At 45.7% G+C, this 21,992-nt stretch overlaps 6 protein-coding genes across 6 annotated transcripts; 3 read left to right on the top strand and 3 right to left on the bottom strand.

Annotated features, from left to right (window-relative positions):
• The first annotated feature begins 2,636 nt into the window (after nucleotides 1–2,636).
• On the top strand, nucleotides 2,637–3,555 carry LOC122621975 (mediator of RNA polymerase II transcription subunit 15). The gene is made up of 3 exons (XM_043800036.1): nucleotides 2,637–2,722; nucleotides 2,814–3,305; nucleotides 3,375–3,555. Exons 1-3 carry the CDS (start codon nucleotides 2,637–2,639, stop codon nucleotides 3,553–3,555), a joined length of 759 nt encoding a protein of 252 aa, XP_043655971.1.
• A 916-nt stretch (nucleotides 3,556–4,471) lies between these two features.
• LOC122621555 lies at nucleotides 4,472–7,793 on the top strand. The gene is made up of 2 exons (XM_043799462.1): nucleotides 4,472–4,662; nucleotides 7,216–7,793. The coding sequence occupies exon 2, from the start codon at nucleotides 7,227–7,229 to the stop codon at nucleotides 7,722–7,724; it is 498 nt and encodes a 165-aa protein (XP_043655397.1). The 5' UTR covers nucleotides 4,472–4,662; nucleotides 7,216–7,226; the 3' UTR covers nucleotides 7,725–7,793.
• An 896-nt stretch (nucleotides 7,794–8,689) lies between these two features.
• Nucleotides 8,690–11,463, top strand: LOC122621389. The gene is made up of 3 exons (XM_043799235.1): nucleotides 8,690–8,742; nucleotides 9,696–10,676; nucleotides 10,938–11,463. The coding sequence occupies exons 2-3, from the start codon at nucleotides 10,650–10,652 to the stop codon at nucleotides 11,442–11,444; spliced, it is 534 nt and encodes a 177-aa protein (XP_043655170.1). The 5' UTR covers nucleotides 8,690–8,742; nucleotides 9,696–10,649; the 3' UTR covers nucleotides 11,445–11,463.
• Nucleotides 11,464–12,043: 580 nt separating this feature from the next.
• Nucleotides 12,044–12,498, bottom strand: LOC122621948. The gene is made up of 2 exons (XM_043799982.1): nucleotides 12,469–12,498; nucleotides 12,044–12,382 (listed from the first exon to the last, which is right to left on the bottom strand). Exons 1-2 carry the CDS (start codon nucleotides 12,496–12,498, stop codon nucleotides 12,044–12,046), a joined length of 369 nt encoding a protein of 122 aa, XP_043655917.1.
• A 201-nt stretch (nucleotides 12,499–12,699) lies between these two features.
• Nucleotides 12,700–13,433, bottom strand: LOC122621954. The gene is made up of 4 exons (XM_043799999.1): nucleotides 13,374–13,433; nucleotides 13,150–13,305; nucleotides 12,918–13,091; nucleotides 12,700–12,855 (listed from the first exon to the last, which is right to left on the bottom strand). The coding sequence occupies exons 1-4, from the start codon at nucleotides 13,431–13,433 to the stop codon at nucleotides 12,700–12,702; spliced, it is 546 nt and encodes a 181-aa protein (XP_043655934.1).
• Nucleotides 13,434–15,214: 1,781 nt separating this feature from the next.
• LOC122621980 (RNA polymerase II degradation factor 1) lies at nucleotides 15,215–16,329 on the bottom strand. Its single transcript, XM_043800044.1, has 2 exons — nucleotides 16,300–16,329; nucleotides 15,215–16,228 (listed from the first exon to the last, which is right to left on the bottom strand). The coding sequence occupies exons 1-2, from the start codon at nucleotides 16,327–16,329 to the stop codon at nucleotides 15,215–15,217; spliced, it is 1,044 nt and encodes a 347-aa protein (XP_043655979.1).
• Nucleotides 16,330–21,992: the final 5,663 nt, after the last annotated feature.

A 21,992-nucleotide genomic window follows, 5' to 3' on the forward strand; every position in this document is an offset into this window, starting at 1 on the left:
TGGAAAAAATTGTGAAAAATTTGTAACCGAGGCGTTTTGTTTGCTCTCGTTTGCTTTGGTCACGGATACCAGACTGCCAGTCAAGTCAAGTAAACATGACGTGCGGGGGGTCTAATTTTTTCCCCTTTTCCCCTTTTCTTTTTTTTATATTTATATGTATTTTTTTTAACTTCTGCCAGCCAGTCAACCCCACATGGGGTTTCCCCCCCCTTTCGCCACAGCGCTGTCTGTGAGCTATATGGTTGCACAATATTTTACATTTTCATGCATGACGCGTTTAATCACGTGATGCATATGATTTTTAGCCAGCCCAGGGGTTATGGGCACTAGAGTCTGGGGTTTTTTGGTGGAAGGTGGGGGGGGGGTGGAGCGCCTCATATATTCATGCATACAATTCCATCAGCATGAATTATGTTTTGCATACTTTCAGGCTGAGTTTGTGCGAGCTTTGCTTGTTTTGCGTTTTGCGTTTAGGTCTTTGGCGCTGTCTGGCGCATTCTTGCAGCCCTTGATGCCCTCGGCAGTCGCCTTTCATCTCTCCCTGGGAGATCCTACTCGTCAGAGGGTTTTTCTGCATTCTGTCCCCTCTTTTTTTGCCACACTTTTCGGTGGTGTGGGCCCACTCAAAAGTTGTGGATTAGAGCGTGTAATTTTACTAAAAAGCGCCAACGAGCCGCACTTCGCACACATGCGAGCAGATGGGTTTGTCAGCATAGGAGCGCCAAAAAGTTATTTTCTTTTAATATTTACAAATTTATTTATAAAGGGTAAATACATATATATTAACCAAATAACTAAAACTGATAAGAAACCTTAAAGAAGGTACAACTGTTTATTTGACACCTATTTATCGCACCTCTGCTGTGCGGCTACTGTGAAGAAGGGGATTCCCCCGCGTGAGCGCTTGTTGCCATATTTTAAGTGTTTTCTGGTTTTTCGGCCACGTTGCACGGCGCTTTTAATTCCTCTGGCGGCGCTCGCCTGTAATTTATGTGCTTAACTTTCACACTCGGCTGGCTAAAACAGTCACCGAAAAATCGTCATAAAAATAGAAAATAGAAAATATATATGAACACTCTAGCACTCGGCCATTTCACACTTTTGCGCCTTTCGACTTTCGGCCGAAAAGCGATGGAAAATGAAAGCGAAGCCACAAGGACAGCGGCTAAATGCGGAGGAGACCGAATACATTCCAGTGAATATTTATGAGCAACCAAAGTAGCATTTGTGCTTTACATTCCGACTTTATTGTGGCTAGCGTTGCCGAAGTCCTGTCAGTTGTTGTTGCTGTTGTTGTTGTTGCTGTTGTGAGCAACAGTCCCGTCCATCGTGAAATTTCAGGGCGCCCTTTGTTGCCGCTTTTGCTGCACTGAAGGAAATATATCAAATTTTATAAAGTAGTTAGTACTCTCAAGAATAAGAGCAGTTATTAAAGTTCTAGCAACTATGATTTGATCATCGGTTTAAGTTGTTATAAATCAAACACTTCCTTAATCTATTAAGCTGTTTTAATTGTTTTAATTTTATGTAAGTAAGTTATTTTTACCGTGTAATGTGGTGGCACTGCTCTTGTCGCTGCTGCCGTCCTCATCGCTGTCAGCTTTTCCGACTCTGATGAGTTTATGCTTGGGGCACATATTACTTTATTCCAGAGTGTGCCTAGCCCCCGGGCCACGCCCCCCGCCCCTGTGGTTTCAGCCCACCAACACAGACACAGGCACACAGTCGGCCATTCATGACTGTCATGAGTTTTCCGCAATTGATGGTCTAATTATGCCGCCAACACTAAATTTCATGACTTTGCTGGTCGACGAAGGCCGCCGATGATGAGGGGCGGGGGGCGGGAGGGGAATTGCCGAGAAGGGGAATTGTAATTTAATGGAAAAACATTTTGCCACACATCCAGGGAGAGCGGAAAATGGGAGCTGAAGCCAAGGGCCACTTTACAGTTTGACAGCCACTGCCAGACGGTTGACATTTTAGCTCGGATTTATGGGCGGCTCTTTGAAATGGCTCGCATGTTAATGCAACAGTTTGAGATGCGTAGTTTTATGGATTTGAGTTTAAGAGCTCTTTACGCTGAGAATCGCATCATCATATAACTTATGTAGGCATTAACACAAGCTGAAAGGGTGCTTATAATGTAAAACATAATTCTTGATAAGGAATTCTGTGGCAAATGTAGTTAATCTTTTGGCAAATAAAAAGTAATTTAAATGTATTACAACTTACTACATTTTTTCTAACTTACTTAGTAGCTATTTATTTTATTATTTATAGTATTAGGCCAATTAGCTAGTCATATTTTTTGCCGTCGAGTAATTGGGATGCACTCAATCGAGATCTGTAAAGCCGAGCTGGTAATTATCATGCCGAAACCAATGGGGCACATCAAAATGTTCACACTTCATAATATTTGCATATTAATGTGCATGTATAATTAGCTCCAAAATAATTAATGCCCGAAAACAAGAAACCTAATCGAATGTCATGGCAAAGGCAAAGGCAAAGGCAAGCAACTCCTAATGAGAATCCATGGCTTCGGAGAATATTTGATGTGTGAAGTTAGTTAGCCGGAGTTAGTTCTCGCCGGGAGCTGCGAGTGGAAGGTCTCCGGCACTAATAAGTCTTTAAATATGTATCCAAATTGGCTGGCTCTGCTCCACTTGCCGCTGGTTTGTTTGGGAGTTGGTTCGCAAATGTTTGCACAGCCGCTGACAAAGTAGGTCGGATGTGGAGGTGCTGGAATGAATCTCGCAGTGGGTGGGTGGTGGTTAGCGGGTCAATCTATTGAGCAAACTATTTGCTTACAGGCACCACAACACCGGCAGCATCCTGAGCATCAATCGGGCGCAGGGACAGAAGATTGAGCCAGCCGCGCTGCTGCAGCATCTGCAACAAATCACGGGCAGCGAAGCGTTGGCGCCATTGTTGCACGAGTTACTCGGCCAAACTGTGCCAAATTGGCAGCAGCCACAACAGCAGCAGCAACAGCAACTCTACCAGCAACAGCAACCAACACAGCAGCAACAACAGGCCACAAATCAACCGCAACAAGAACAGGGGCAACACTTTTTTGTTTATGAAAATGCCGCGGGTCAACCACCTCAAATATTGGCCGGGTTCAATGGCGTCAATGTGCAACCTGAACAACCAGGCCAGCAACTGCGCCTCCAGCCAAAGCCAATTCAGACGGCACAACAATATGGAGGAGTCGGGCCAAAAGTCGTTAAGGCGCCGCCAGCCGCAGCTGCAGCAGCAGCAGCAGCCGTTTGGGCGCCACGAGTCGAGAGCCACCACCCGCCGTAAGTAAACACTGGAAACTACCAACTTATATAATCCATTATTTGCATTAAACAATGCATTTTAATTAGCCCATCCCCGGCTGCGGCAACTGCAGCGCCAGCAAGTTGCCAACTCAGCAGCCATCCATCGGAAACTGCCGCTGCTGCCAGCCCCACTGCCACGCCCCCTGCGCCGTGTCCGCCTCCTGCGGGTGGCCAGAGGACGATCCCCTTGCTCAGTGCCACGGCGCTCAAGGCGACAGCTGGTTAAGTTTTTAATTAAATCGCTGGCATAATTAATAAAGATGCGCATAGAGAGTCGGGCAAGTGTTGCATACTTTCGGGCCGGCCGATCGCATGGATGTATTGGTGCTTGTGGTGCATGTGGGTGGGAGAGTGTGTGTGTGTGCGCTCAATTTTCATCCATATGACAGCAGCAGCTGTGTCAGTTGCTGCAAGACTCCTTTTTTGATAATAACTTTATAAAATTCAAGGATATTGGAAAACCTTGAGTAAACACTAACATATAGTGTTGAACTAACTTTACTATATTTTTTTAGACCGTTTCTGTCGTAATCCGTAACCCGATTTAGTTATCACCTCTGAAGCCCAAAAAGTATCTCGAACAATACCCGGCCTACCACCTTCTTTGCCCACCAGGACTCGCTTCGAGCTGTCACCGAACTCAGCATAAAAGTAAAACATGCAACTAAAAACAATTTCTAAAAATATATGTGCACGTACACACGAGCATAAAACATGCAACACGAAAAAACCGCACAAAACACTTCACGTTGAGTGCGACTCGCAAATTGTGGGGCGTCTGTGTGAGTGAGCTGCACCACCAACACCACCGCAGAAAAGAAGCAAAATAATAAATAAAAATCCGCAAAATGTATGTGTGTGTGTGTGGCGGAGCGTTCAGTCTGCGGCGGAGTGTTTTTCGCAAGTGTTTGAGCGGGAAAATGAAAGTGCTGAAGTGTCGCCCATTGTTTGTCCTGTCAACGGAGAAGGCAGCTGCTGCTGCATTTGCATTGGCCGCAAGGAGTTGATGACCGCAATAGATGGGGGATGGGAGATCTATAATCGAAAGGATGCTTGGGACATTCCCTGCTATCGAAACCTGTTAAGTACTTGCCTAAGTAGAAAAGTATTACCCATAAAAGTTACGCCTAAGTACATTCACAGCAATCTTTTCGGTAGCAGTCGAAAATTATTCTAAGCATATCTGGTTTAAAAATGTGTATTTGGTAGTATCAAAGTAAGTCTTCCAAATTCTAAGTTCGCAGTACGTCGTGGCAATCAAAACTGAAACTGAAATTGGATTGGATGTGAATGTGAATCCACAGTGGCTCCGACTCCCTGACGTCTTGCAGATGTGAGTGAACTGGCATGGGGACGACTCCTTTGTTGTCATCGGCACTTTGGTACACATTTTATAGGGCTCCATTCGGAGGCTCTAATTTCGAGCGCGCATAATCAGGGAGCGTGGCTAATTAAATTCTAAACATTCGCCGGCATGAGCGCACTAAAAAATGTTTTATATGACTAGAGTCTCGAACCCCGTCCCCTTGAAATCTCACCCCATCTCATACCATAGCATCCCATCCCATACCATCCCATACCATAGCATCCCATTCCCAGCCAGCCTTCATTCCAATCTCGAGCTGGTGCTTTGTAATTGCAGATCCCGGACTTTGTACACGCCCCTATGCAAATGGCACAAAGCTGATGCTGCTGTTGTTGCTGCCATTACACTGGCAGAAACTTCAAGAATAAGCTGCAACTTTGCATAGTAAATACCCAGTGCAAATGCCCGTTTCAGTTGGTTTCAGTACTCCAGTTTCACTTTCCTACGCGTGGACAGTAGATGCCTGATTTCGGGGTACTTGCAACTTTGTCGCACTTTATTTTTCCCAGTGCCGATGCTGCTGCTGCTGCTCCGTGCTGTTCTCTTTGTGCCCATCTGCAACCTCATCTCATCTCGCGCTGACGGCTTTTGAACTGCCTTCGCTTGTTGTCGTTGTCGTTGTCGTACTCTAAATTAACCGTTTCGTTACGTCAGCGCTGTCTTTTGTGCGTTGACAGAAGCGATTGTTGTTGCTGCCGCCGAGCGAGTCCTGTAGCAGAGTCCTGTTTAGTTGCAAGTTTGTATGAGGCAGCCGTGCGTGCCCGGTCGCCTGGCAATTGGAGCAATCAGCCAGCTCAACTCAGCCCAGCTCTCCAGCTTTTTGGCCCATTTGCAGCTCCAGACAACCTATCCCCAATCCCTGTCCCCATCCCAATCCCACACCCATGCCCAAGCCCAGCACTCGGCACTCAGCGCAGCTCGGAGACAGTTGGCTTTGTCTTGTCAGCTGGGTCCTGGCGCTGTCCTGATTGGCATTCACAATTAGCGAGTGGGTAAATAGACAGACGCTGCAAGAATGTTCCAAGTCCGGGTGCTAAAAATAAACAAAAGCTACTTTCGGGGATCGCGACTGCCCTCTTAACATCACTGAAAGGTCTTAGTTAAGAGTATTTACTTTCATCTCAAGGTGCTCTTAGTTCTCTTGGTGATTGTTGCAACCATGCCTCAGTTGAGATATCCATAATTTACATGTTGCACATATGCCATTGATCATCTTAACCCTATTATGCTCTTGATAGATGTAGGAGTCAGTGCAAATCCACACTCTGCAATAACCTTAGAACCCACTTTTCAAATTGGTCAACTGAAATGCCTGAAAGTATGCAAGCAATATAGTTCACGCACACATGGAACGCCACTGAAAGAGAGAGAGGGTGTGTGCGTGTTTGTGTGGCACTGCAATAATGTGCTCTTAATTTGCTATGCGTGTGTGATTAATGATCCATGCATAACGATAACTTTGACTCATTACACCTGCTGATTTATCGCTGTCAACGGGTGGTCCACAATGTCACCCACCTCCATAACCACCCTCCCCCCTTTTTTCCCCAAACAAAAACACACACGCGCACTCACACTCACGCAATACAATACAGGCACATGAAAATGAAAATGAATTTTGAGTTTTGATTCGGCCACTTTCGCTTAATCATTTCGCAATTAGCCGGCATTGTTAGGGTATTTGCATTGATTTATTGACGCTGTCGCCAAGATTGCGCTGCTTTCAATTTTCCCTATTGGCAGTTTTTTAATTTTCCCATTTTCCATGTCAGTTAATTTTCCACTACAGTTCGCCAGCATGGAAAATGCACAATTAATTATGCTTAATGCTTGTTTTTGCCTCCATTGACTTTTTCGCTTTTCGCTTTTCCCCATTTTCTTTTTCGCTTCTTCATTCACTTGTATATTCCCACTTCGCTGGCCTTTGGAAAGTGTGAAGATTCAGCGGTATCGATGGAAATTGAAGTAATTAATGGGCGTGGCACTTGTACCGCCTGCACTAATGACCCATATTATGAGGTTATAACTTCAGTCCACTTGTCCGTCTGTCTGCCTGCGTTTTCGCGATTCCCGCTGCATTTGTGATGACATTTCGAATGTGTTAAGTAATTGCAAAAGGCTTCGATGAGTAGCCGAAACCAAACACTGAGGAACGTGCAACACTCGTCGGCGAAGGCTGATGAACTGCAGTTAATTGAAGTCTATTTGGGTTGATGGATGGTCGGCCTGGTCGGAACACTCGACGGCGGGGGAAGAGGGTCTTAATTAGGGTATTGGGTAGGCAAACGAGCCTCCGTCCACTTGGCCAGGCCCAGAGAAGCGGGCTAGCTGGAGTTTGGCAAGATCGGACTGGAAGATTGCCGTCATGCCATGTTGAAATTATTAGGGGGTGTAAAAAGGTTGTTATGAAAAATACTTTGAAAATTCCACAGCCATTAGTTTTATGTAAATGCCTGCTTTCATTAAATGCCTGCTTCTAATTATACGTATTTATGATATTGTTTTGGTATTCCCCTCCAGATTGATTTGAAATGACCCTTGTGGAAGTGAGCGTCCGCCAAGGAGCTGCGTTCTTGGCCCTGTACGTGCTGCTCCTGGCCGCCCTGGTGCGTCCGCAGATGAACTTCAGCATATTCGTGGACTCGTTCTTCCTGCAGGTCAAGCACTCGGCGGTGATGGTGCTGAGCTATCGCTTTGATTCCTACATGGCAGTGGCCGCCGCACCACTCAGCGCGGTGACGGTGTTTGCCCTCTCCAAGTGGAACGAGCGCTGCGAGAATCCCTCCTCCAAGAAGCTGATGATCACGGCCGTGGCCTGCTTGTATGTCCTGGTGCTGGTGGCCAATGTCCTGGCCAATGGCATAGTGGTGCAGCAGGCGCTCATCCGCTTCGACCAGTGTCCTTATCGGGCGTGGTATATGTACGGCCAGATGGCCATGTCCTTCATCAAATCCTCGATCGCGGATGTCCAGGAACTTTTCAGCGGTCGACCCCGCCGTCGACCGCGACTTGTATATCGTTTACATTAGGTACAGCATTGAAACTGTCTTTCATTTCCAAGTATTTAAATATATGAAAGAGTTAAGGAAACCATTAAATTATTGTGAGCGGTGATTACTTATCGGCCACTGTGACTTCGGCTGGACATGAACAGGAAAACAATGAACCCAAAGTTCAAGTCTGTCTGAGGTTTCCATTTGACCAAATGCTGGTGATTGGATTGTGGGTGTTGCAGCATGGGTGGATTTATGGATGCTGGGACTGCTGGGGTTGCTGGGTGGTTGGGTCGATGGTAAATGATGTGCACAGTTTGTTGCGGTCGAGTTGCATATTAGATTTAATGCGATTTGCATTGATGCGCATTGATGCGCTGCCCCAGGCGACACTTGGCTGTTTGGATTGGTTTGGTTGCGTTAGGTTTGCTTCGGTTTGGTTTGGTTCGCCAGTAGGGACGGGGATTGAGTTGGAAGTCTGGGGCGGCAGGCAACGTTTGTCTAGGAAACCGCAGAGGCGTCGTAGAATCCTTCGGTTTTCGAGGGGGGTGGAGGGGGGTGCAACAAGAGGGCGTGTCTGGCGAGTAAGTAATTTTGTGGTTGTATGCCGGGGCACGTTGCTTTGAGGCTTCCAACTCGATCGGCGTTGCGGCGTGTGCTTTTGGCAAATAGTTAAGCGCAAACAGAGGCTGCCCCCCTCAAAAGGCCCACGGCTGGAATCCGGGCTGGGATAGCAGAAATTTTATGCTGGGCTTGAGCAAAAGTATATACTATACGTTTCAGACTCCGACGCAAATTCGCCAACAAAATGTTTCGCATATAATTCGGAACAACAAAAAAGTACTCATTGTTTTCTCTGCCACTCGAAAACATGTCTTTGATCTCCAAAACATGTGCGCAAAATGACAAAACAAAAAATAAAAATACAGAATTAAAAACGGGCCAGTTTACACACAAAAGGGAAAACAAAATGTTACAAAAAAGTACAAAAAAAAAACGATGTGATTATGCATATGCAAAATAAAAATCGCCAGCAAATTAAACGAAACGAAATGTAAGTGCTTAAAACAAAGCTAAATGAGTTCTGACTTTGCCGCGGGCATTAAATATTTCCCCCCAAAAAAATGCGAGAAATGCTGAAACTCGAAAGCGGTTTTCCCCGAGACACTAAAACTTATTTATGCCTTCGTTTTGATCAAGGGGGTGGCCTGCTGTCTCTTTCTGGCCCCCCTCTTCCCTCTCTTTCTAGAGTCACGAGCGTGTGCGCTTGACATTCCCACCCAAAATATAAAACATCGGAACCTGCTAATTTATTTTTGAACTGCGGGAAAAAACACCAATGTTAACTGTGGTTAAACCCCATCAACCATCCCATCTAAGCCTAAATTATGTAGAACGATTTGTCTACGATTTCGTCAGTTTTGGTGAAATTCGCCTTATGCCCGGAACCATCGCTTACCGTTATTCATTTATGGATATAAAATGTACCAAAATAGAAAAGAAAATCTCGCCTTAGCTTAGTCACGTTATTTAAAAATAGTAAATAGTCAAGGCAAACAGGAACTACTAAAACTTGTATGAGTTCTGGTTAATTTAAATCACTTCCCTTGCCTCTTAAACTGTTTCGTTACTTAGTTTGATTTATTAAATATATTAAATACATCATAAATACTCCCGTAAGCCCAAATAATTAGCATTAATTACTCGTATTTCTAAGGAATTAATTGAAAAGGTCATAAATTTGTTATTACAACAGAATTTGTCAAGTAATAAAGCTAAGTGAATGCCAAAAGTTGATTCAACCCATCATATCTGGTCCTAAAATGTTTAAAATTTCACGTTAAAATTTTAAATGTAAATACTGGGTATCAAGTGAGCGAGCTTATCTCTCAAAAGCCCGAACATGGGCTAGATTTTCCCAACTCTTATCTTAAGTGATCGTAAAAAGCCGCCAATTAAAAGAGCTCACTCTAAAGTGTGCTCTAATTTCTTTTATTTTATTTGCAGACTGAGGAGAGCTACCAGTTTGCATTGAGATATCATCTCGAAACCGAAGTTTAGCTTTCAAATCCCAGTGCCTGGGATTTTCCCGACGGAATGTGACGAGATGTTATTGAACTGCCGCAGGATTATCAGTATTTCAAGTGACAGCTGGGTGACAAAATTTGAAATGTCAGATCAATGCGAGGCAATAAAGAGCTGTGATTGATGTGCCAATTTGTAATTTGTTAATTAACATATACCCGCCCCGCCTTAATTATCGCTGGCCACACAAGCGCCCAAGTTCAGTGGTACAAAGCGAGTGCAATTAATATTTTTATTACGTATCATTTGGATTAATTGCCGTGCACATTCCATGAATCACCCCATCAAATGTGTGTCAACGCGAGCGCGTCTCATAGTCGAGAGCATCCCGGCCAGAATCGCATTTGCATTTCTTTTGTATTTCTGTATTCTGTATTGACTCCCTGACGCCACAAACCCGATCTCCGGCTTCCCTCAGGTGTTCCTGACCTGTGCTCCTCGCCTCAACGTGTGTCACTCACTCCGCGAACCTCGGCAACTCAATCTGAATCTCAACATTGGCATCAGCATCGGCATCAGCATCAGATTCAGATACATCTCGGCTCAGTTGGAAATCAAAGTCTGGAAACCGGATTTGCATGCCAATAAAGCCGAGGCTGCCAAACAAAACAAAACAAAACGATTCAAACGAACTGAAATCAAATGAAATTCTTTCGGCTTTCGCCTGGCTTTTGCTTTAAAAACAAAATCGCCCGGCTCAGAACATTAGACTGGTTTAAGAGCTCGAATTAAGCGTACTGACGCGGAATAAAGTCAGACGTCAGCTGAAGTCACATAAAGATCCCCCAGCAAGTGTGAACAACCAAGAGTGTGCTAAAATTAAATATATTTCAATTATATAAACTCTGTTTTTGCGTTAAAACTCGTACATTTCCAATGGCTTTCAAGTACAATACACAAATGGTAAGCATCTGCAATGAACTGCTTAAAATATATTTATATCTTCATTTCCATTTGCCAATTAGTATTAAAAAAGAATGGGACAAAATTGAAAAGTTTGGGTTTCCAGAAAAGGAATATATTACCCATAAATCTGTGTTATTCTTTTGAAAGTCCCTTTAAAATGTGCTTCAATTATATTTCAATTAACACGGCAAGGAAAGCTATCTAATAAATAACAAAAAATTAACAATACCCCAAACTATATATTTTTCTTTAATTCAGATCCTGCTGAGCTGCAGTTTGGCTGTGCTCCTCGGCTGCTCGGAAGCCCTGCCTCGATACAGTAGAACCAAGGACCTGGGAACCTCCGCCAGCGCCCCCAGCTTCGCCTATGCTCCCCGACCACAGGAACCGATGACCCTCACTGGGAACTACAACCTCATCATGCCCGACTACTACGATCACCATCCGGCGGAGTCCATGCAGCTGCAGAACTTTGCCAACTTCTACGACGCCCAAATGAATCCCGACTCCGACCTGGGCATGGAGGAGTCGCAGTTCCTGAGCCACACTCCCGTGAGGGCACCGCAGCCCTTGACGCCGGAGGAGAAGCGGGCTCGCCAGCAGGTGCCCCACGTGGACATCAATCGGGAGAAGAAGGCCCTGCTCAAGCTGAAGAAGGGCAGCACCAGGCCCAGGGGCGCCGATCACCAGGAGTGGGACCAGTTCGACTACGATCTGTACAGCCTGAATCCCGGCGACAGCAAGAAGTACAACTACGATGCCTAGATGGATTCACTTCCCTTCTAAATCGACTGCTTATATGTTTATGTTTTTGTTTTCCGTTGGTTTAAGCTCACAAATAAATTATTTATTTATTGTTAACTGCAATCAATGTTTCGTCATTTTGATCGGAATGCTGTTGGAGCCACTTTTTGCTGATGCCTTCTAATTCCATATAATTGGCCAAAATCCATTAACATTCACTTTATTACCGAAAACAGACCGAAATCAGGAATGACACGATTCTGGGTATTTTTAGCCAAGTAACTAGATTAATTGGAATTAAATTCCATGGCTTTAAACGATCCATGGATGTACATACATCGTATATACAGTAATGCACTTAAAAATAATAAAACAGGTAATTAAGTTTGGAATCGTGGAATAACCTAAATATTGACAGGTAAAATAAACGTTTCCTTAATGGGAGACAAAGTCATGAGTCAGTCAGAAATTAATTATCTTGATTTTGTGTATAAACACAAAGTCCATTTTGGTTCACCGAAAATGTGTTGTTCCTATGTGTGTTTTAAGCAATCAATATTGCCATTAAAGGAATGTGATATGTACCTTACTTTAAGATGACTTTTATTAAATGCCAATTTTCATTGCTGATCCAGGAGAATCCGCTTGAGCTCCGCGATCCGATCCGGCGATGGCTCAAAGAACGAGCTGTCCACCTGGACCTCCTGGTGCTTGTAACTGCGACGCGGCTGGGGGCGATTGGCATGGTAGGTGGTCAGGGCAGCGGAGTGATCCGCCGGCTCCACGTTTCCGCAGGCCTGGAGCGGATGCCCCGGGTAGACACGTGGCTTCAGGCGCTGCTTCCTGGGGGAAGGGAGCAGCTGGATTTCCTGGAGCTGCTCACCCGTGGGCTGGTCGTAAAGGTAACCATCGTCGGCACAAGCCCACGCCAAGTTCAGTGCCACTCCGAGCATCAGCACCTAGCGGGTTTAAGCGTTTGACGTCATCGTTTGGAAAACGAGTTATGTGATATGCGATACTCCGATTATCGAACTGTGATTATTACCACAAAAGCTTGCAGCGAAGTCGTCTTCATGGTTTTCCGTATACGATTCTTAGTATGTCTTTCCGCTTCGGGCTGACAAAACTGACTGGCTCATAGAAGCTGGTTTTTAGAAGCTATTATGCAATTATGCTAACGCTCATGACATAACTAAATCGGTGAGCGAGAGAGAAAAACCACAATAACGATGTAGAATGGTTATATAATTTTAGAAATTTATAAATTTGGATTTGATTATGATATAGTGGAATATACGTAGATGGTGGCCCGTTCTATGTTGTTGGTGTACCATTTGCTGTTGAACATGTAGTCCCCCGGCGGAAGTGGCAGGCTATTGGTGAAGTGCTCACTCAGAAACTGGGCAGGTAGTCTGTCTACGAAGAGGTCGTGCTGCAAAGATGTGATTGTATAATATTTACAAGTAATTACATTAACAATTCATATAAACCCACATCATAGGGACACTTGTGGTTGGTGTTTGTGAAGTTGGTGGTAATGTCCTCGAAGAGTCGGAGCATTGGATTGGCCAAGTTCTTCTTGGATGCCATAAACTTGCACACATCGATGTTGGCGGCTATGGTTATGGGCATGTAGGACCGAAATCTTCTCAAAATTTGAAGTTTGGCCTAAATCCAATTAAACACTTAGTGTAAAGTATTCAGAAAGCCAATTTTGTGTACATACCGATCCGTTTGTAATGGGCACTTGGTGCATAATGGCCTTGATGGATATGTACTTATAGGTGCGATTGACGGATTTTATGTAGCAGTACTCAAAGTCCAGAAAGGCCGTGTCCTTTGCATGGCATTTAATATTTGTAAACTCCAGCTTGGAGGCGTTCTGGGGGTAGAAACAAAGGACTCTGCAACTTTAGAATGTTAGATCCTTCAGTTTTGTTGTATCCTTACTGCCATTATATTCCCGAAAAATATAACTAGCGAAAACAATATTGCTGCCCTCAAGTACATTTGTGTTCTTCAACAAGTCAACGCTGACTAAGCTCACCTAATTTTCATAAAACAAATGTGTTTCGGAAGTGAAAAAATCAATAATTAGAAACCAGTGTTTTTATTGATCTGGAACCATTTAACTACTATCAAATATATCGAATTGTATGCGCCATTAAATGATATAAAAATGTAAGTGAAATTTTAATTATTACCGGAAATATTTAAGCGATTTGTTGCCATTTATATATCTATGTTGATGAATTTAAATTTTAAATTCCTGTTTGGCATTTGATAGAGTTTGGATCCCGGGACTACTAGCCAAAGTCAAAACAGCGCTGCCAGCCAACCTGTTTGAGCTCATCAGATCGTTTCTCACAAACAGAGAGTTTTGCGTCCAGTCCAGAGACGCAACCTCTGTAAATGTTGCCATTGCAGCTGGCGTACCTCAAGGAAGCGTCTTAGGACCGATACTTTACTCCATCTATACAGCAGACATCCCCAAGCCAAGCTATTATGAAATGACCTATGACAACAGCAAAATGCTGCTGGCCAGCTTCGCTGACGACGTCTGCTTTCTCAGCTCCTCGAACAGTGAGACCGAGTCGTCACAAATGCTGCAAACTTATCTCAACGAATTCGAGAAATGGGCCATGGCGAACAACATCAAAATAAACGAAAGCAAATGCGTAAACGTTTGCTTTACGTTACGCCGTAAAACAACTCCTGCGGTACACATTAATAATGTGGACATAGAGCAAGCAACTAAGGCGAAATACCTAGGCCTCACACTGGACAAACGCCTAACCTTCCGAGATCATATTGCCAGAGTCGTCAAAATGTGCAACCTAAAGCGTAACCAACTATTCTGGATGCTAAATAAGAAAAGCAAACTACCTTTAAGATGCAAGCGGCAGATTTATCAGCAAATTATCGCACCTACTTGGAGATACGGCATCCAAATTTGGGGAGTGGCGGCTGGCGTCCCACCGAAAACGATTCCAAACCGTCCAGAACAAAACATTAAGACAAATCACTGGCTGTGACTGTTCGAGAACAAACGACATTACAACCTGACTGTTGAGACCAAATCTCGTTCTTCTCAGCAGATACAACGACGACTAACTGCCACCGTAATCGTCTCGCCCGGAGATTACAGGGGGCTATCCCAATTCGCAGGCTCAAAAGAAGACATTTTGGGCTGCTTCTAAGATGATAGTATGAATATATTATTTACCTGAAACCTCACTACTCGAAATTTGACCTATTCCTATATATTAAGATGAAAACAAATTATATTTTATAATTAAGAGATTATTTACTTAAGACAACATTTAGGTTAAAGGCTTTAATTGACCTGTTCCTGAATAATATTAAATAAAGATGTTAATTAATTTAAAAAAAAAAAATTCCTGTTTGCATTTGCGCCCAAGCATTTGCATCTATGCCATGTCATATCGACCCCATTTCTCGCCGTGTAATAAACTTAGCTAATTAGCATTTGATAGCGCGACCATATGCAATCCCACAATAAAATATCACCATCACCATGGAGCAGCTGATTGAGCAACATGCAACAGGTTATGCGATTAACATATTGACTTAATCGAGTGTGTTTTCCATATATGCCTACTTTTGGGCTTGGCAAATTAATCACCCGAAATGGTCGGCATGTGTGATTTAAACTTTAAACAGTGATCGCTTTATTTACAACAAACAACGAACATGACAACTAGGCATAACAACTAATAAATTCGATGTGAACTTCGGTGTGAAATTCGGTGAGTGATTAGAGAGGGCACTTAGTTGTAAGGGTATCTGGAGAGCACCTGCTCCTTGCGCTCGAAAGTGCGTCGATTCTTGGGTCGCAACTGACCCTGACTATTGACCGCAGCTCCAGCTGGCACATAGATCACCTGGCTCTTGTAGCAGCCCTCCACCCGAGGCTGTGTGCTGGCTCGCACCGTCTGCAGCACCCGTTGGTGGCTGTCGTCCACCTCGCCGGGATTGAGCTCCTTCTGCTGGCAGGCTCCTCCACCCGGGCAGCTGGTCACGAACCTCTGGTACTCCCGGCTGTCGCCGGGCGTGCTCTGCTTGTAGTCATAGGAGTCCAAGGAGGAGCTCTGCGACTGCCCCACCTGGTCACCCACTCGAGTTTGTGGTGGCGCCGAGCCGGTGGCCTGCAGCAGCTGAGCCTGCACCTCGTTGGGCGCCACACCAGAGCCGTGTCCTGCATCGAGCACCTGTTGCCCGGAGCCGGTCGTCACTGGGGCATAGGGGTACGGATTGCCGAAGAACAGTTTCTGGGCGGGCTGCTGGGGTGGCAGATAGCTTGCAGGTGGCTGGGCAGCTGGCTGGGCAGGAGGCTGGACAGGAGGCTGGGCAGCTGGCTGTTGCTGTTGGGGGAAGTAAGTGGAAGTCTGGGCTTGAGGCTGTACGGGTTGCAGAGATTGCAGGGGCTGCGATTGCTGCTGCAGGTGGGGTGGTCCATAGCTGGTCAGGGGCTGGGCAGGAGCAGTCTGGTAGTTAGTGCTGACCAGCAGGGGATTCTGGTAGCTGGAGGTGTGCAATTGCTGGCGAGGAGCCTGAGGCTGGTACAGCGGCACCTGTCGCGGCTGCAACACCTGCACCACATGCGTCTGATGATCCTCATAGATGGCCGGTGCCCGTTGGGTCTCCAGGCCGTAGGTGCGACCCAGAGTCTGCACCACGAACTTGGTGGCTTGAGGCTGCTGCTGTTGCTGATAGTAGCTCTCCCCCGCGAACGGAGTGGGTGGCCGGTGGTAGTGGTAGTCCTGGCAGCTAACCAGAGCCAGCTGTGGGTTAAAAATGAAATCCAACTTAGAGGCATATCCTTTGGCTCGGCCAAGTTGACTGGCTAACCCACCGTCGAGATTAACAGCCAGAGGGAGGGCATCTTGCTCGCTTTTCTTGTTGGACACTCGCCGCGTTGTGAACTCTTCGCCGCTTGGCAGCTAAATGAACTTCAGCAGGGCAGCTACCCGCCAAGCCAACCCAATCCGCCAGAAGATCGCACTTCGAAAACGGGTTTTGGAATAAAATGAGATGGTGTGGCTGCGACTGCCGCCGCTTCTGCCAGATGGCTCTGATTCGCTGTAACAGTTCGAACACACATTTCATAATTTCTTTTCCATTTGTGGCATTTGTCTTTGTGGCGTTTATTTCTTATTTGTTTACCATTTCCCCGCCACAACACTCGAATGCTGCTTGCGGCATCATTTGACTATCACTCACGCAAATTTTGTCGTAATTAAAGTGCCAGCTCTGCTGCTCGGCCTGCTCTTCATTGTCTACCTGCATTTCTCCAAGCACTCAACAAAAATGATGGCAGTTCTATAAAAACTTATGACAATTAGGAAAAAACATAGGGTAAAATCAAAATATTTTGTCATTTTAAATAAATGTTATAATATAAAACTTAGTGGTATGTGTAATGGAGTTAACAACAAAGTTTATGGCTTTATGGTAATTTCTAATCCACGGAATTATACGAAAATATTTTTTATAGTGCTGAGGGCCGTGAAAATGGTTTCGGCCTTTCCGCTTTTGGCCACTTCAGTTTGGTTCGCTTTGGCCAAGTTTAATGTAATTTAATTCGCTTCGCATCATTTGTCTGCGCTTTCTGCGAAGCGAGTTATGTTTTCAAGCTCGGCGAAAAGTAAAAGTTGGATCTTGACTCGAATGCGCAAGCATAAATAAATGTATGAGTTAAGATCTGACTGCCGATTTGCAAATGATTTGCAAACTATCAAACTATCATGAACCCAGTTTAATCTTTTTATGGGTGCGGTATCTTGAATTTCTTATATCTTTCAGATATGTTTATAAGTGCTGATCACCTTATGCACACCATTCAAATATTACTTCACATTGTTTATTGCGAGGGAGTTACTTTATAATGGTACGTTGATTGCTTGTAATATTGTGGTCGTTAAAGGAGAAGAGAAACTGCATCTGCGATGAGCTGTGTTGTAACTTTTTACAAAATAGATTCAAATGAAGCCCACTATTTCATTGTCGTTTCGCACATAATTAGGCTAACCAGTATTCATAAATATGCAGCAAACCAGTTAATATGATGGCTGTGATGTTGCAAACCAATCCGATTCCAATTCCAATTCCCATTTGGCCGGATTAAGCGATTGACACGCACCAGAAATGTTACAGCTCTCGAGCATTAAAGGATGGCTTTGATATTCGCATTCGGATTGTGATGCGGATTGTGCTGACGTCGTCTTTGTTTCTGCGTTTCCGTTTGACAATTGCACGCAATCGCCTGCAGCTAAATTCCTTGGCGATTGCCCTCGTCCTTCGTCCTGCTTCCTTTGCCATAGTTCCCGAACGCGGGCTAACGTCAATCAAAGACGCGCCCTGTTAAATGCACTTGACTGCCACTTGACACAGCAAATGTTGCTGGCGTTGTTCCGGCGTCAAACAAAACATCTTGGCAAGCCAACTGCCAACACTTGACATTCGCCATGAATGCAGCCGAGATCAGCGGGACCTTCGCTGCTGCAGGGGGTGGTACACTCGACAAAAAGGGGGCCCAATTAAGAGCATTTTTTAATTTTTGCTAATACTACTTATCTTTACTCCGGCTAAGTGCATATACAGATTTGAGTACCATAGTGCATTGTAACTTCTCGTTATTAAATATTAATATAGTTGCAAACATTTCCATTTGAAATGAGAACGCAGTGTAAGAACGCACAAAACGCGGGCAGCTGTCGCAGATGGAAAGGCAGATGCCGAGATGCGGAGCTGCAGTGGCTTATCACGCTGACACGAGAGCAGGAGGTGCTCATAATGCAAGTGGCCAATGCTGCGTATACGCAATCTGCTGCAGTTAAGTCTTGAAAGCAGGGGAGCTTCAGTGGGTGGTGGGTGGTGGGTGGTTGGGCCGGCGTAGTGGCCTCTCCAGTTGGAGTGTGGGTGCGTCTGTGAGTTGTCTGTCGCTGCAGCCTGTTTGCATTCATTGCAGTCATGCATTCAGGGTTATGAGCCCCGGCCAAGTTGCATGCAACCTCCGAGGAGATAGAGCACGTGCACTTCTTCCGCCCGTTTGTGTGCCTGTGTTTTCCAGTTTATTTTTCCCCATATAAAGCGTCACTTTAGACACCTGCCTCTACGTGTGTGAGTGTGTGAGTTTGCTAGCCGCTTTGTTGCCGACTTTTGGGCTTTAGTTGCTAGCTGGGGATATGCTTAATTAGGCGCACCTGCAAGGGCAGCGGCAAATTAGTAGCAGCCAAGTTGAATGACCTTTGACAGGCAAAAAAAACGTAAAAATAAAGAAAGAAAGCTGGGGAGAAAAGTCAGCGGCATACAAACAATGCAACAGCGTTGGAAAACTCGCAAAAAAACGAAGAAAAATCAATTGCATAATGGCGCATGTGTTGCGCAGAACAGCAGGAGTACAAATTTGCAACTCTTTTTCCATTTGCACGTTGCAAGACAAAAATAGGAACAAAAAAAAGCAGAAATTCAACCACCACTTCAAGCAGCGATTTTTGCCTTATTTTTTGCAATTTTTTTTTGTAACTGTAGCAGACACACACACTGAAAAGCGGGCGCAGACATATGTGTGTGTGTGAGTTTATGTGTTTGGCAGCTTTTGTTTGCACCCGCATAGGAAGCCATTTAAGTGCGGCTTCTTGAGAAAATTGCAGCCAGAGCGGACAGAGAACGAGACAGAGCGATGAGGCCCTTCGAGGACGTCACTAACGAGCAGCCACCTGCACCACCCACACCCCGAAACCAGCCACACCCCCAAAGACTGAGGCTACACCCCCACCACCCATAATTAACAGGAGCCAGAGCAACAGACACGCCGGCGAGAGCTTATCTCCCTTGTGGGGCCTATCATTTCCTAGGGAGACAACAGAAACTGAAAGAAGCAAAAAGTATATACAGCAACCCAAAGGGTTTTCGGTTCGGTGGGTGGTGGTGGTGGTGCTGGTGGTGGTGGCATGGTTTTGGATGGATCGACTGTGGAAACCCGATGGGTGCAAAAGCCTTTGGCTTGTTGGGCGACTCAAGCGCCTTAATAGGCTTAGCAGCGAGTCAACTATCAAAACAAGACCGATAAAAGTTGAGCCCCAGCTCGGAGCTGCTGCTCCTCGCTCGGTCCATCCTGATATATGAGTATATCACAGGAGTATGTGTATGTATGTATGTATATGCCCCATGTGGGGCACAATGTGTGTGCTGGGAAAAGGAAAAACTTTGACTATATGATATGCCCTCATGCTCCAGATGACGAGGCCCGAATGCTTTGTCAACGCATGCCACATGGAATATTCATCGCTGCGGAGGCTGGTCTGTTGGGGCCAAGAGGGGGGCCATGGGGGCGTGCCACAGTTTATGGCACGTTTGTGCCGCAGCCAGCTCTCATTATGTGGCAGCCACCGCAAGTACGTGCCCCGGACAGCCCAGAACCGGCAATCCGTCTATGCGGAATCTCAGCCAGACTCCAGACCCCAGATCCATGACCATCGCAACTTCTTGGGGCTTTGTTCCTTAATTTTCCTTTGATTTCCTTTTTTAAATGCACACATAAAGCCTTTCATTATTTTCATTTTTATAATCTGCATCGTAAGTTAGACATTCTTTCGGAGTGCCTTAATATGCATTTAAAGTGTAGCAAAATGGGAAATGGGCTTTCATTTCGAATGTCCTTTCCAAAATGTCCTTTCCAAAATGTCATTTCCAAAATGTCCTTTCCAAAATGTCCTTTCCAAAATGTGCTCATGAAATAAACACGGATTTGCCCACGTTTTATATTTTTTAATGGCTGTGCAACCAATCCGATTAGTGCGCATTGCCGTCTATTGATTTGCATTATTAACACTCCAATCCGGCGTAATTCGTTGATTAAGCCACCGTGGGAGTTCTGCTCCCGGTTCCACAACCACCCATCAAGGTCGGCAGGTGTGGCAGCTGTGGCGCCACCCGCTTTTCGCATTTGGCTGCATCAGCAAACAGCCGCCCGCTCCATGAGAAAGTTGCAGCGAGGCTGCCACAGCGAAATGTTGCTGATGACAGCAGCAATATCAGTTTGCAGTGGCAACAGCTACATCAGCAGCAACAGCAGCAAGAGCAACAGCAGCAGCAGCAGTAGCAGTAGCAGCAACAACAGCAACTGCAGCAACTGCCGCTCCCTGGATTTGTTTGCAGTCACTCGCATGTGTCATCATCAGCGGCCGAGATGATGAAGCACAAAATATGCCCAGGCTCGCTAGCAACTAAACTGACTGACTGCCAGTCTAGCTGCAAAAAAAAAAAGAAATTAAAAATAAAAAGTATACAAATTGCACAAGCACACAGGCAAACAGACAAATGAGGACGCCAGCGGTGACATGATAGCCTGTGAGCGTCTGCCGCCCGTCCTGTGCACTGCAGACATAGTTTTCAGTGTACCTAAAATAAAGTTAAAATCATTGTTTAAATTTTCATAAATGTTTGCACTCCAAAGGGTATTAAATTTAAGAGCGACATGCAACTGTTGGCAGAAACTTTACAATAAATATTAATAAAGCTTGCTGAAAGTAATTTAATAATAGTATGTATTGAGTACACATTGTTTTTCCGAGTGCATCGCAGCGTTGGTCTCTGCTGGCTGCGCAGCTGCTGCACACGTTGCACTGCCGCCGCTGCCGCTGCCACTGCCACTGCTGGTGCTGCTTGTTCTCTGCTATATTTAAATACGCTGCGGGTTGCAACGTCGGCTGGCGTGGCACTTCATTTGCTTCCACAACTCATTCATGCTTTGGAGCCCAGACGGCCTGTCAGAGCCGTCTAAGCCGGGGTAAACACTCTCCGTGCCCCTCCATCCTGCCCCTCATCCTGCCCCCCATCCTGCCGCCTGCCGTCGAGCTCATGTGCCTCACCTACTTTCCGCTCTTAGGCTGAAGCCTCAGCTCAGCTCAGCTTCGGGGTGGCTGCAGCGAGAATAAAAAGAGAATGCACGGCATGGCCCGCAAAAAAAAAAGAAAAAAACGAAAGAGTTAAATAAAAAGCTGGGCAGAAAAAAGTAAACCTCCCTCCTGGGTATCGCTTACAACGGGGCACTTGCAACCAGCCAGACCCCCGATCACCCCCATCCGCAATCCTACCGTTAGCGTTAACGCCAGCGTTAATGTTCACGGCGCGGCCTTCCTCGAGGAGTTCAGTTCAGTTTCGCTGCTCTGCCCGATTCTCGATTCTCTGGGCATGGCAGAGGCAGCATAGCCAACAGAGGCAGTGGCAAGAGCCCAGGCCCAGGAGGCCGTGTTTCTGCTGATGGTGCCACAGTACGCTCGCGTGCTTTGCATACTTTGGTTGCGTTTTTTACTCCGCTCCCGGTTGCACGTTGCACGGTTGCAGTTTGCCTATTCGTTGTTGGCCGTCTCACCCGAGGAGTACGCCTTGCAATCAGCCGGGCAGCAAACTGCCGCTTGTCGCGTAATTTGCCCGCCATTTTGCACCATTCCGCGTTTCCGGTTGGCGACCCCACTTCCGGTCACCGTTTTTGCGCGCGTTTCTGCCAGCCATTGTTCGGGCCCCAAAAAAAACAAGTTTGAA

This window comes from Drosophila teissieri, chromosome 3R (assembly GCF_016746235.2).
Source record: "Drosophila teissieri strain GT53w chromosome 3R, Prin_Dtei_1.1, whole genome shotgun sequence".
Classification (NCBI taxonomy): Eukaryota; Metazoa; Arthropoda; class Insecta; order Diptera; family Drosophilidae; genus Drosophila; species Drosophila teissieri.

Excerpts from the sequence above, each read along its gene's own strand:
- LOC122621980 (XM_043800044.1), bottom strand. The coding sequence starts at position 16,329 with ATGCCCTCCCTCTGGCTGTTAATCTCGACG. Across the intron at positions 16,229-16,299 it reads TCTGGCTGTTAATCTCGACG|CTGGCTCTGGTTAGCTGCCA; the intron begins GTGGGTTAGCCA and ends TTTAACCCACAG.
- LOC122621555 (XM_043799462.1), top strand. The coding sequence starts at position 7,227 with ATGACCCTTGTGGAAGTGAGCGTCCGCCAAGGAGCTGCGTTCTTGGCC.
- LOC122621975 (XM_043800036.1), top strand. The coding sequence starts at position 2,637 with ATGTATCCAAATTGGCTGGCTCTGCTCCACTTGCCGCTGGTTTGTTTG. Across the intron at positions 2,723-2,813 it reads TTTGCACAGCCGCTGACAAA|GCACCACAACACCGGCAGCA; the intron begins GTAGGTCGGATG and ends ATTTGCTTACAG. Across the intron at positions 3,306-3,374 it reads GTCGAGAGCCACCACCCGCC|CCCATCCCCGGCTGCGGCAA; the intron begins GTAAGTAAACAC and ends CATTTTAATTAG.
- LOC122621389 (XM_043799235.1), top strand. The coding sequence starts at position 10,650 with ATGGCTTTCAAGTACAATACACAAATG. Across the intron at positions 10,677-10,937 it reads TCAAGTACAATACACAAATG|ATCCTGCTGAGCTGCAGTTT; the intron begins GTAAGCATCTGC and ends TCTTTAATTCAG.
- LOC122621948 (XM_043799982.1), bottom strand. The coding sequence starts at position 12,498 with ATGAAGACGACTTCGCTGCAAGCTTTTGTG. Across the intron at positions 12,383-12,468 it reads CTTCGCTGCAAGCTTTTGTG|GTGCTGATGCTCGGAGTGGC; the intron begins GTAATAATCACA and ends TAAACCCGCTAG.
- LOC122621954 (XM_043799999.1), bottom strand. The coding sequence starts at position 13,433 with ATGTACTTGAGGGCAGCAATATTGTTTTCGCTAGTTATATTTTTCGGG. Across the intron at positions 13,306-13,373 it reads TTTTCGGGAATATAATGGCA|AACGCCTCCAAGCTGGAGTT; the intron begins GTAAGGATACAA and ends TTCTACCCCCAG. Across the intron at positions 12,856-12,917 it reads ACCACAAGTGTCCCTATGAT|CACGACCTCTTCGTAGACAG; the intron begins GTGGGTTTATAT and ends ACATCTTTGCAG.